The sequence below is a fragment of the Thalassophryne amazonica genome, chromosome 16 (assembly GCF_902500255.1).
Source record: "Thalassophryne amazonica chromosome 16, fThaAma1.1, whole genome shotgun sequence".
Taxonomy (NCBI): domain Eukaryota; kingdom Metazoa; phylum Chordata; class Actinopteri; order Batrachoidiformes; family Batrachoididae; genus Thalassophryne; species Thalassophryne amazonica.
The window spans coordinates 13,017,458-13,030,956 of NC_047118.1; the positions used below are offsets into that span (position 1 = coordinate 13,017,458).

The following is a 13,499-nucleotide window of genomic DNA, read 5'->3' on the forward strand; positions in this document are numbered from 1 at the left end:
AAGATGATTGGGATTAGATTGATACGGAAGATGGCGGCAAGTCTGCACGGTTTTTAAGACGTCTCCGAAAAAATAAGACTCCAAACTGGTTTGCTATGATATTTATGACACCAAAACAAGACTCTTTAGTTAATTAATGAAGACACATATGAGGTCTGTCATGGGAAGGAGTGGTCCCGCCCCCTCGACGGATTTTCATTGTCTGGAAATGGCAGAATGAAAAGGACTTTTTTTTCCATCAGAATTTTTTCAGAAGCTGTTAGAGACTGGCACCTGGAAACCATTCGAAAATTTTACAGGCTTCACAGAGAATAAGGTCTGTTAGTACAGCTTTAAGGACCCCTTTAAGGACGCTCGGCGCGTCGTGCTCCGAGCTGTGACGAGCTGTGCCCAGCTCTCCACAATTTCACTGATACTTACTGGATTGGTAAGCATTGAAAGCCGAGATAGACATGTCCAAACTTGTCCTCTGACACGCCGAAACGGAGGTGTTCCTTTGTCTCGCTTCCAAAGCGAATCGGTCGTGACGCGCGAAGCCTCCGCGCGGCTTTCCATGACAAAATCTCTTGTTAAAAGTGAAATCTGCCGGAAAATTGCTGATGTCCAGCTCTTGTGATAACCAGAGAAAGAGCACACGACGGTCTCGTATCCACAGAGCCATCCGTTTAGAAATGGTCCGGTGGTTTGTGCCTCGTCGTGTGATGACAGGGTGGAGGAAGTGAAAATACTCATCCACCAAAACTCAGAGGACATTAAAGAGTTGAAGAAATCTGTTGAGTATTTGCACACAGAGGTTGAGGATATAAAAGAAGAAAATAAAATGCTGAAAACAAAGTGCGAAAAGTTTGAAACAGGTTGAAAATCTACAAGAGCGTGTGGCAGATGCAGAGCGCTACAAGCGCAGGTGGTGTCGTCTTTCTGGATTACCTGAACATGACCAGGAAAATGTCAAAGAAAAGGTGACGAACATCTGCCAGAAAGTGGCTCCTGCACTGGAATCGAAAGTCGCTGATGGTATTGACGTGGTCCATCAGCTGGGGAGACGTGATGGCAACAAGGCCAGGGGAATCGTCATTCTTTTCGCTTATCGCACTCTGAGAGATGAGATATGGAGAAATGCGAAAAAACAACTCTTTTCTGCGAGACAACAAGCTGCGCTTTGGAGAAGATCTCACAAAGGATGACAAGGATGCCAGAGCTGCGTTGTGGCCCATCATTGAAAAGGCTCGAAAAGATGGAAAAAAGGCATACTTCGTGGGACGCAAAGGCTATGTAGATGGAAAAGAAGTTCTTGACTGTTGTTAATGAAGAAGAAAAATCCGCTAGTGATTTGAAGGTGGTTTATTTTCACTATATAATTTTTGTTCTCACTATGTGAAGTTGAATACATCCAGTTCATGAGGAAGATAAGTGCTTTCTTTATTACCAAGCTACTATATAATACTAGTAATATAAAAAAAAAAAAAGACTACAGTTTTGGTTTTGACAGGACCAATGTTAGGAGTCATACCATACCTAAGTTAAAGTTTACATTCAGGGATTTGCCACTTCTAATCGCCGTTGAACTTCAGAACTTATTAATTTTTGTTTGTTCATTGTTTTATGTTTAACTGAAAAGTTCAATTTCACTTTTATCAGTCAATGCAAGGGGTTTACGTGATCTGACCAAACGAAAAAGTCTATTTTTGTTTTGCAAAGGGAAAAAAAGCACAATTATTTTTCTTACAAGAAACACACTCGAAAGACGATGACGTTTCTTTTTGGACTCAACAATGGGGTGACAAAATTTATTTCAGTCATGGTTCATCTAGTTCAGCAGGCACAGCAATCCTTCTTAAAAACGTCTCAGGCCAAATTCTACTTAATAAGGCAGATGATCACGGCCATTGGTTAATTTTATTAGCAAATATTGACAACTTGAAATTCATTCTTGTAAATGTGTATGGTTATAATAACACTAAGGACAATAAACGTTTATTAGAAGAACTAACTTTACACCTGAATGATCTCAAACTAGCGTACTCTGTTGAGAATATAATAATAGGCGGTGACCTCAATTTGGTAATGATGATTCCTGGATAAATATCATCCTAATGTGATATTTAATAGCTTTTGTAATGATTTATGTCTCACTGATGCTGGAGATACCTCAGTCCTGGAGTAACTCAATTTTCATGGTTTAGTTCTAGCTATAATTCAAATCTAGAATCGACCATTGGTTAATATCAAATAATTTACTATGTTATGATATAAATTCAAGTATTTCTGCGGCTCCTTTAACTGATCATTGCACAATTTTCTTACAGGTTGGCTCAAAAAACAGAAACCCTTCGAATAAATATTGGAAATTTAATTCAAGTCTGCTCAAAAATTAGGAATATTGTAAAATGATAATAGCACTTATAAATGACATTAAATGTAATGAAGAACTTGTAACACCGATCAGAAAATTGGAGTTTCTCAAGTTTAAAATACATGAAGCTTCTATTATTTTTAGCAAAAATTGAAAAAAAGATCTTGAAAAAAAGGGAAACACATAATAAACCAGTTAAACATTCACTGTAACAAACCCACTCTTGATGAAGATGACAAACAAATGATTTTAAAGTTACAGTCCAGTCTAGATGAAATCTACCGTCATAAAGCCCAAGGGGCTTTCATTAGATCTTGTGCAAAGTGGATAGAAGAAGGAGAGAAAAATTCATCTTATTTTTGTGGGTTGGAAAAAAGTAGACAAGAGAAAAATAACCTGAAATCATTGTTAATTAGTAATAAAGAAATTACAGATGATAATCTAATCGCCAATGAAATATACAAATATTATAGTAGCCTTAGAATCAGAATCAGAAGAAGTTTTATTGCCATTGTCAGTGAACAGGATTCACAGACTAGGAATTTGCTTCGGTACAATGGTGCAACATTAAGAAGAGATAAAATGCCAGGATAAATATAACATATGTGTCAAAATAAGATAAAATATAAGATAAAAAAAATAAATATGAAATATGAAAGGCTGTGTGCAACAGAAAAACAGAGAAACAGAAAAAACAGTGCAGTGGGAGGAGTGCAATTAAAAACCAAAGTACATTGTCTAAAGTGACCCGTGATAAAATGATAAAGTGACAGAGTTAAGCTTAAGGTGACTGAGTTATGAGGTGTTTCATGAGTCTAACGACAGAGGGGAAGAAACTGTTCTTATGGTGGGAGGTTCTGGTCCGGATGACCGTAGCCTCCTGCCCGAGGGGAGTGGTTTGAATAGACCGTGTGCAGGGTGAGAAGGGTCAGCTGTGATCCGACCTGCTCGGACCAGAGTCCTGGAGACGTGCAGGTCGTGGGAGAGATGGAAGTCTACAGCCGATCACCTTCTCAGCAGAGGCCACAATGCGCTGCAGTCTGTGTCTGTCCCTGGCTGTGGCCCCGGCGTACCACACCGTGATGGAGGAGCAGAGGATGGACTCGATGATGGCCGTGTAGAACTGCACCATCAGCTGGACAGGCAACTTGGCCTTCTTCAGCCTGCCGCAGGAAGTACATCCTCTGCTGGGCCTTCTTGATGAGGGAGCTGATGGTTGACTCCCACTTGAGGTCCTGGGTGATGGTGGTGCCGAGGAAGCGGGTGACAGACCACAGTGGTGATGGGGCGTTGGTGAGGGCGAGGGAGGACGGGGGGTGCTGTGGCTTTCCTGAGTCCACGATCATCTCCACTGTTTTCTGGGCGTTGAGCTCCAAGTTGTTGCTGCTGCACCAGGTCACCAGCCAGTCCACCTCCCTTCTGTAGCAGACTCATCCCCATCCGAAATGAGTCCGATGAGGGTGTGTCGTCCGCAAACTTGATGAGCTTTACAGAGTCGTGGCTGGAGGTGCAGCAGTTAGTGTAGAGGGAGAAGAGCAGAGGGGAAAGGACACAGCCCTGTGGAGATCCTGTGCTGAGAGCCCGAGTGTTCGAGACATTTTGGACTCCGGTCCGTCAGGAAGTCTGTGATCCACCTGCAGGTGGAGTTGGGCACGTGGAGCAGAGAAAGCTTGTCCTGGAGCAAAGCTGGAAGGCTGGTGTTGAATGCAGAGCTGAAGTCCACAAACAGGATCCTAGCGTAGGTTCCTGGGGGGGTCCAGGTGCTGCAGGATGGAGTGCAGGGCCAGGTTTATGGCGTCATCTACAGACCTGTTGGCTCTGTAGGCAAACTGCAGGGGGGTCCAGGAGGGGGGTCGGTGATGGACTTCAGGTGGGATAAAACCAGGCGTTCGAAGGTCTTCATGACTACAGACGTGAGAGCCACAGGACAGTAGTCATTAAGTCCAGTGACCCGTGGTTTCTTGGAGACTGGAACTATGATTGAGGACTTGAAACAGACTGGAACATGGCATGACTCCAGGGAGGTGTTGAAGATCCCCGTGAAGACTGGGGCCAGCTCATCAGCGCAGTGTCTCAGGGTGGCAGGAGAGGACACAGTCTGGGCCCGGGGCCTTACGTGGATTCAGCCTTTTGAAATGTCTCACTGTCATCCTCTTGGACCGAGAGGGCAACAGGGGGAGTGGGGAGGGCAGCAGTGAGAGGGGGGAGGTCCAGAGTGTTTGAATATCCAGTTGTGGGGGGGTGGGGAGGTGTGAGTCCTTGTCTTCAAAGCGTGAATAGAAGACGTTCAGGGTCGTTGGCCAGCATCAGGTCGTCAATAGAACAAGGTGCTTTGGGCTTGTAGTTGGTGATCTCTTTCAACCCCCTCCACACAGAGGCTGAGTCGTTGGCAGAGAACCTTGGCTGCAGATGTGAACTGTACATGGATTAGCCTTTGCCACCTCCTTGCTAAATCTGTACTTTGCACCTCTATAGCTGTCCTCTGTCTCCTTCTCTGAAAGCCACCTCTTTCTGCTGACAGAGCTGCTGGAGTTTAGGTGTGAACCAGGGCTTGTCCATTGTTATATCTCACCCTGGTACACTGTGGGATGATGCTGTCTTCACAGAAATGAATATATGATGTCACAGTGTCCGTGTAGTCATCTAGACTGTCTGTTGAAGCCTCAAACATATCCCAATCCGTGGTGGCCAGCACGCGCGTAGCTCTCTACAGCTTCAGTGCTCCACACTTTAGACGTCCTCACAACAGATTTAGAGAGTTTAAGTCTCTGTCTGTACGTGGGGATCAAGTGGCCCATCACGTGATCTGAGAGTCCCAAAGCTGCACGGCCACCGCGCAGAAGGGCGCCGCTCACTGTGCGTGTAACAATGATCTAACAATAATGATCTTATTGCTCAAAATTTTCAAAAACAGACTGTGAGGCTTTTCTAAAAGATATTGGTCAGTATATTCAAAAATTGATGACATGTATAAAGAAACCTTGTGATAGCCCACTTTCAATAGATGAACTTGATGCTGTGATTGGCCGTTTGTCCCCAAACAAAGCTCCTGGATCAGATGGTCTTACAGGAAATTTCTATAAACATTTTTGGATCATATTAAGGAATTACTTTATAATGTATTTTTAGAAATAGTTTGATACCTGTTCACTCCCCAATTCACATGAGACATGGTGTAATTATCTCTATTCCAAAACCAAACAAGATCCTAGAATTATAGCGAATCGTTGACCTATCACTCTTAGAATCTCTGACTACAAACTTTTAACTTACATTTTTGCCACTCGGCTGCAGTCAGGGCTTTCAAATATAATTGCAGTCACACAATCTGGTTTCTTGAAGGGTAGGTCCTATACATAACAATATAAGAGTGGTCATGGACTTAATTGAATACCGTGATTTAATTCAGGATGGTTTTATTTTCTTTCTGGACTTTTTAAAGCCTTTGATTCAGTAGAACACCCATTTATCTTGCTGCACTTGAACATTTTGGTTTTTGGTCCTAAATTAAAAATCTAATTTTGTGGTTTATATAAAAACATAAATAGCTGTGTTCTCCTCTCTAAGGGTTCCACTCCAAGTTTTAATGTAATGTTGGTATTCCTCAGGGGTGCCCAATTTCGCCGTACTTATTCATCTTAGTCGCAGAATTGTTATCCATTCATATTAAAAATTGTAACAATATCAAAGACTTAATATCCATGGAACAGAAATTGTAATAAGCCAACTAGCTGACGATACAACCTTATTCTTAAAAGATGAAAAACAAATCCAATTGCTATCCAGGAAATTGAAAAATTCTCCAAAGCTTCAGGTCTACATTTAAATCTTAAAAAATGTGAAATTTTGCCTCTTCACAATACTTCACTAAAAGAAATATGTAATATACGTATTAAGTCAGAGATCAAATACCTAGGTGTTCAACTTAGTAAGACAAAAACATATGCCAAACAGTTAATATAGAGCGCAAAATAAAAGAATGTAAAAACACAACTGACCACATGGCTCCAAGAGACCTTAACGATTTTAGGTCGAATATATTTAACAAAAATGGAAAAGCTTCTCTAGATGCATATCCTCTTTATTCAAATCCCATTCTTCTAATTTAACCAAATCAATAAATCAATTTAATTTAAATTTCATATGGCGAAACAGACCACACTATATGAAGAACAATCATATGGTCCAAAGATGCTGAGAAGTGGTCTAAAAGCAATTGACTTAGAATGTCTGAATGTAACACTAAAATAAATTGGCTTAAAATCTTGGATCAAAAATTATAACTCCTATGGTACTGTATCCCTAATTAATTTTAAAAAATTAGGGGTTCTAAACTTCTTATGGCCTCAGACAGTGGACTCATCTCTGTGCTTGTTCTGTTAGACCTCAGTGCTGCTTTTGATACTGTTGACCATAAAATTTTATTACAGAGATTAGAGCATGCCATAGGTATTAAAGGCACTGCGCTGCGGTGGTTTGAATCATATTTATCTAATAGATTACAATTTGTTCATGTAAATGGGGAATCTTCTTCACAGACTAAGGTTAATTATGGAGTTCCACAAGGTTCTGTGCTAGGACCAATTTTATTCACTTTATACATGTTTCCCTTAGGCAGTATTATTAGACAGCATTGCTTAAATTTTCATTGTTACGCAGATGATACCCAGCTTTATCTATCCATGAAGCCAGAGGACACACACCAATTAGCTAAACTGCAGGATTGTCTTACAGACATAAAGACATGGATGACCTCTATTTCCTGCTTTTAAACTCAGATAAAACTGAAGTTATTGTACTTGGCCCCACAAATCTTAGAAACATGGTGTCTAACCAGATCCTTACTCTGGATGGCATTACCCTGACCTCTAGTAATACTGTGAGAAATCTTGGAGTCATTTTTGATCAGGATATGTCATTCATGCTCATATTAAACAAATATGTAGGACTGCTTTTTTGCATTTGCACAATATCTCTAAAATTAGAAAGGTCTTGTCTCAGAGTGATGCTGAAAAACTAATTAATGCATTTATTTCCTCTAGGCTGGACTATTGTAATTCATTATTATCAGGTTGTCCTAAAAGTTCCCTGAAAAGCCTTCAGTTAATTCAAAATGCTGCAGCTAGAGTGCTAACAGGGACTAGAAGGAGAGAGCATATCTCACCCATAGTTGGCCTCTCTTCATTGGCTTCCTGTTAATTCTAGAATAGAATTTAAAATTATTCTTCTTACTTATAAGGTTTTGAATAATCAGGTCCCATCTTATCTTAGGGACCTCATAGTACCATATCACCCCAATAGAGCACTTCGCTCTCAGACTGCAGGCTTACTTGTAGTTCCCAGGGTTTGTAAGAGTAGAATGGGAGGCAGAGCCTTCAGCTTTCAGGCTCCTCTCCTGTGGAACCAGCTCCCAATTCAGATCAGGGAGACAGACACCCTCTCTACTTTTAAGATTAGGCTTAAAACTTTCCTTTTTGCTAAAGCTTATAGTTAGGGCTGGATGAAGTGACCCTGAACCATCCCTTAGTTATGCTGCTATAGACTTAGACTGCTGGGGGGTTCCCATGATGCACTGAGTGTTTCTCTTTTTGCTCTGTATGCACCACTCTGCATTTAATCATTAGTGATTGATCTCTGCTCCCCTCCACAGCATGTCTTTTTCCTGGTTCTCTCCCTCAGCCCCAACCAGTCCAGCAGAAGACTGCCCTTCCTGAGCCTGGTTCTGCTGGAGGTTTCTTCCTGTTAAAAGGGAGTTTTTCCTTCCCACTGTCGCCAAGTGCTTGCTCACAGGGGTCGTTTTGACTGTTGGGGTTTTTCCGTAATTATTGTATGGCCTTGCCTTACAATATAAGTGCCTTGGGGCAACTGTTGTGATTTGGCGCTATATAAATAAAATTTATTTGATTTAAACCTTCTGCTTGTTTGTGACTTTGACTTTAATAAGCTTCCTTCCTTTAATAGCTACCTTGTCAGAGTTCCACAGACAAATTTTGCACTAGTGGAAAATGCTATATGTCCATAACTTTTCTCCACATCTGATAGTAATTTGGAATAACAGATCAGATATCGCAACAAATCTTTATTTTACAAAGACTGGTTCAAAAAAAAAAATTGGTCAATTTATCATCTCATGGATGATGAGGAAACCTCTTAGATTATGAACAATTCTGCATAAAATACAACTTTAGTCCATCTTTATTAGACTTCATGCGATTACGTAATGCCCTCACCAATGAATTCATTTTTATATTTAAAAGTTCTCTAGCCTCAAATCAAATAATACAAGCACACTTGCCTTCTATGATATGTGGTGTGTCAATTTTAGATAAAAAAAAAAAATAATCGTTTTATTAGAAAATGTCTAATGAACTATTCCCTGGACTGCAATGTAGAAATGATATTCTATCAAATTTGATAAAAAAGACTATTTCCAAACTTAGAACAATGTATTTGTCCTTTCCTATAGCTCCAAAAATTAAGAAACACACTTCAAATTATGAACAATATTTACCCATCTAAAGAATTACTAAGGTTTCGTTTTAACATTCAAGAAAATAACTGTTCATTTTGCCTTACAAATGTTGAAACTACGGACCATTTGTTTTTCTACTGTGTTGTGGTGCAATCCTTTTGGACAGAATTACTTAATTGGGTCAAAACATTATTTCCATCAACAATTAATTTTACAAGAGATAATATTACTTTTGGTTTTCTGAGTAAGAATAAGAAAGAAGAACTCTGTATTAATGTCATTTTATGTCTTGCCAAATTTTGTATCCACAAAAGCAAATGTAAAAAATGTCCCTCTACATTTTCCTACTTCAAGAATGACTTTGACTTCTACATGAAATCTTTGGAAGATATGATGCAACCGAAAGCCATGAAATTCTTCTCTTATTTTTTTGCAGTTGTCGAGCAATGATCTTTGAACCAAAAACTTCATGACCTTATCTGTGAGCTATTTCTAAAGTCTACGAACTCTTCTCCGTGAACTTTGAACTTTCTCTAAAGACTATGAACTTTCAAAACTATGAACTTTTCCCTGTGAACTTTGAGCTTTTTTCTAAAGAAAAAAAAAAAAAAAGAAAGAAAACACGCTGACGCCTTCTTTTTTTTATTTTTCTTGTATATCTTGTATATCTCTTTCAATTTATAACGGTGATACTGTGACTTTTTTGTGGCCTTGTACTTGTTCGTTATTTGTTGAAATAAAGTTTTGGAAAAAAAAAAAAAAAAACTGGGATTAGTGGTGCAAATAATGGAATGTTTCATAAGAATAGGTCAGATTGTGATGCGCGCACGAAATTTGGGCACAGACACCTCAAGGTTCACTCTGTTGAAAAAGTACAGTGGCCACTCAAAATTCTAAATAGGCGCCATTTTTTAAGCCTTCCAATGGGTTGCCGCGGACTTTACACCGAGCGCCCTCTGGTGGACATTTTGGCCGATGAAAACATCACCGACCTCAATACAATTACATGGAATTTGGTCACTTTTCACAGAGGTCATACTCGTCAATAAATCAGTTTAATGTACAATGGTTCATTTCAGGTCAGCTTGGTGTATAAATCTCATCGTTCCAGGCAATGAGAGCTATCAGATGGCTGTTAGAAGCAGTTAGAGACAAAACAAAACCAGCTGATTTCAATAGTCTGAGCTTGTTTTCATCGGCGGCCTCTGTCTCTGGCTGGTAGATCTCTGAGAGGGTTTTCACGTTGGTGACCCCGGAGGGCCACTGTGTTGCTTATGATGAGGAGGTTCAGGAGTCTGGGCTGCAGCTCTCCTGTGTTCCTGCTCCAGATTTCAGCCCTGCATGGACATGGAGGATCAGAGACAGAGTCCTGGAGATGAGATAGATCCTTGATCTGCCAGTGCCATCATTATACAAAACAATTCCAAGTCTTTGAGATTTCAGTGTCTGTGCTTTTTAATATTTGCTTAAGAAATGCCTTTTTAAACATATCTGTATTACCACTTGCTGCTTTTTTATATTAGTGTTAAGTTTACTTATGTTTCCTTTGACATGTTTACAAGTCATTAAATACTGTTAACTCATATTTCAGTGTGAGGTTCATTTTATATATATATTATATACTCAACAAAAATAAAACGCAACACTTTTGGTTTTGCTCCCATTTTGTATGAGATGAACTCAAAGATCTAAAACTTTTTCCACATACACAATATCACCATTTCCCTCAAATATTGTTCACAAACCAGTCTAAATCTGTGATAGTGAGCACTTCTCCTTTGCTGAGATAATCCATCCCACCTCACAGGTGTGCCATACCAAGATGCTGATTAGACATCATGATTAGTGCACAGGTGTGCCTTAGACTGTCCACAATAAAAGGCAACTCTGAAAGGTGCAGTTTTGTTTTATTGGGGGGGGGGGGGGGGGATACCAGTCAGTATCTGGTGTGACCACCATTTGCCTCATGCAGTGCAACACATCTCCTTCGCATAGAGTTGATCAGGTTGTCAATTGTGGCCTGTGGAATGTTGGTCCACTCCTCTTCAATGGCTGTGCGAAGTTGCTGGATATTGGCAGGAACTGGTACACGCTGTCGTATACGCCGGTCCAGAGCATCTCAAACATGCTCAATGGGTGACATGTCCGGGGACATTTTCAGCTCCCAAGAATTGTGTACAGATCCTTGCAACATGGGGCCGTACATTATCCTGCTGCAACATGAGGTGATGTTCTTGGATGTATGGCACAACAATGGGCCTCAGGATCTCGTCACGGTATCTCTGTGCATTCAAAATGCCATCAATAAAATGCACCTGTGTTCTTCGTCCATAACATGCCTGCCCATACCATAACCCCACCGCCACCATGGGCCACTCGATCCACAACATTGACATCAGAAAACCGCTCACCCACACGACGCCACACGCTGTCTGCCATCTGCCCTGAACAGTGTGAACCGGGATTCATCCGTGAAGAGAACACCTCTCCAACGTGCCAAACGCCAGCAAATGTGAGCATTTGCCCACTCAAGTCGGTTACGATGACGAACTGGAGTCAGGTTGAGACCCCGATGAGGACGACGAGCATGCAGATGAGCTTCCCTGAGACGGTTTATGACAGTTTGTACAGAAATTCTTTGGTTATGCAAACCGATTGTTTCAGCAGCTGTCCGAGTGGCTGGTCTCAGACGATCTTGGAGGTGAACATGCTGGATGTGGAGGTCCTGGGCTGGTGTGGTTACACGTGGTCTGCTGTTGTGAGGCTGGTTGGATGTACTGCCAAATTCTCTGAAACACCTTTGGAGACGGCTTATGGTAGAGAAATGAACATTCAATACACGAGCAACAGCTCTGGTTGACATTCCTGCTGTCAGCATGCCAATTGCACGCTCCCTCAAATCTCACGACATCTGTGGTATTGTGCTGTGTGATAAAACTGCACCTTTCAGAGTGGCCTTTTATTGTGGGCAGTCTAAGGCACACCTGTGCACTAATCATGGTGTCTAATCAGCATCTTGATATGGCACACCTGTGAGGTGGGATGGATTATCTCAGCAAAGGAGAAGTGCTCACTATCACAGATTTAGACTGGTTTGTGAACAATATTTGAGGGAAATGGTGATATTGTGTATGTGGAAAAAGTTTTAGATCTTTGAATTCATCTCATACAAAATGGGAGCAAAACCAAAAGTGTTGCGTTTATATTTTTGTTGAGTGTGTATATATATATCACTATTTATAGTTTACATGTTACATTGATCAGATTGTGATGAAATTCGGATCACATTTTCTGGTGCAAAGACAAAGGTCAAGTCTGGGAGCGTGTGCCGCTGCATCACCCAGGGTCCCAGGCAGACAACTGGTTGATCTCCACCTCTTGAAAGTAGCCATCTATCTGCCAAACCCAGGTGGTACGTGGGCATCTTGCTCAGCTGCAACAGTCACAGGGACCCTCAACAGTGAGGCACCTGCATGTCGGGAAATGCACCAGATTTACGAAATGTAGTGGATCTTTTTCTCATGAGTTTCCCAAAGCCACACATCCTCTGACAGTCATTCCAGCATACCAGGAATCCTTCAAAAAAAAACAAAAAAAAAAACAACAGAGCACCAAAGTCTCACAGCCATACAGTAAAACAGGAAATAGCGTTGGACCTCCCTTCCTTTGCATAGGTATCGGCATTGCCAAAAGACCTGTCCAGGGACCTCATGATTCCATAAGATGTTCCCAAGCATCTCACCATCTCAAAGGCCAACAAACCCAGACATGAATGTCACTGCTGAGATCATCTTAAATTTCTGTTTCCCCAGTCGTACTTGGGACACACCTGATGGAGATGATCGGCTATTAATTTAAGAACAAATACTAGGGGAACTACGACCACTACCTTTGCACCCCCCCCCCCCCCCCCCCAAGACTAAACAAAACCAACTTTTTTAGATTCCTTAGATGACCCCAAAATACAATCAGGATGTTCCCAAAAATAAAAACTGGTTTCAAGCCATTTATCCAAGATGGTTGCCAAAATAAGGTTTTTCACTAAAACACCCTTCAATAACATAGACAACTTAAATATCAGAGATTCAATGGGAAGAAACATCGCAGGTCGCAGCAAACTCATTTCTGCCTAAATTTATTCATGGGTTTAAGATTCAAAATGGCTGCCAATAGACCCTTATCATTGAATCACTGTGATATTTAAGTTTATACGTTGTTTAAAGGTGTTTAAGTGAACAACCCTATTTTGGTGGCCATCTTGGATAACCTAGTATCATGCAAATATACATGATTGCTGGGTCCAGAAAGTCATTGAAAGCCTAGATCCAAGTCTTGATCCAGGATGATGGCAAACCAAGATGGATTCCTCACGCAGCTTCACAAGTGCTGCAATTAGGGTATTCATTGATGCCACAGTAATCACAGCATCATACGTGAAACCAAGGCCAGTACACCAGTGAACCTTTCCTCACTGGCAATGGCACCCAAGCAGCTGATATCTAAGCCTGACCCAACATCTAGGCCATGCAGGAGCCAGAACACATCCCTGACAAATGCCAGAAATCAGATACTATATCCTGTTTTCTTAATTTTAACAAATTTACTTTATGAAGTACTTAAGCAGAAAAACTCAGTGTGCCATGATAAAAAAAAAAAAAAAAAATCTATTTAAAA

At 40.9% G+C, this 13,499-nt stretch overlaps 1 protein-coding gene across 3 annotated transcripts in view; it reads left to right on the forward strand.

The window, feature by feature from the left end:
* Window positions 1-10,410, forward strand: part of map3k14a (mitogen-activated protein kinase kinase kinase 14a) — a 44,085-nt gene extending 33,675 nt beyond the window's left edge. For all 3 annotated transcript variants that reach the window (XM_034189868.1, XM_034189869.1, XM_034189866.1), the window contains exon 16: window positions 10,048-10,410. In XM_034189868.1, the coding sequence (XP_034045759.1) occupies window positions 10,048-10,209 (162 nt within the window). In that variant the 3' untranslated portion in view covers window positions 10,210-10,410. The remainder of the gene's footprint in view (window positions 1-10,047) is intronic.
* The last annotated feature ends 3,089 nt before the right edge of the window (window positions 10,411-13,499 follow it).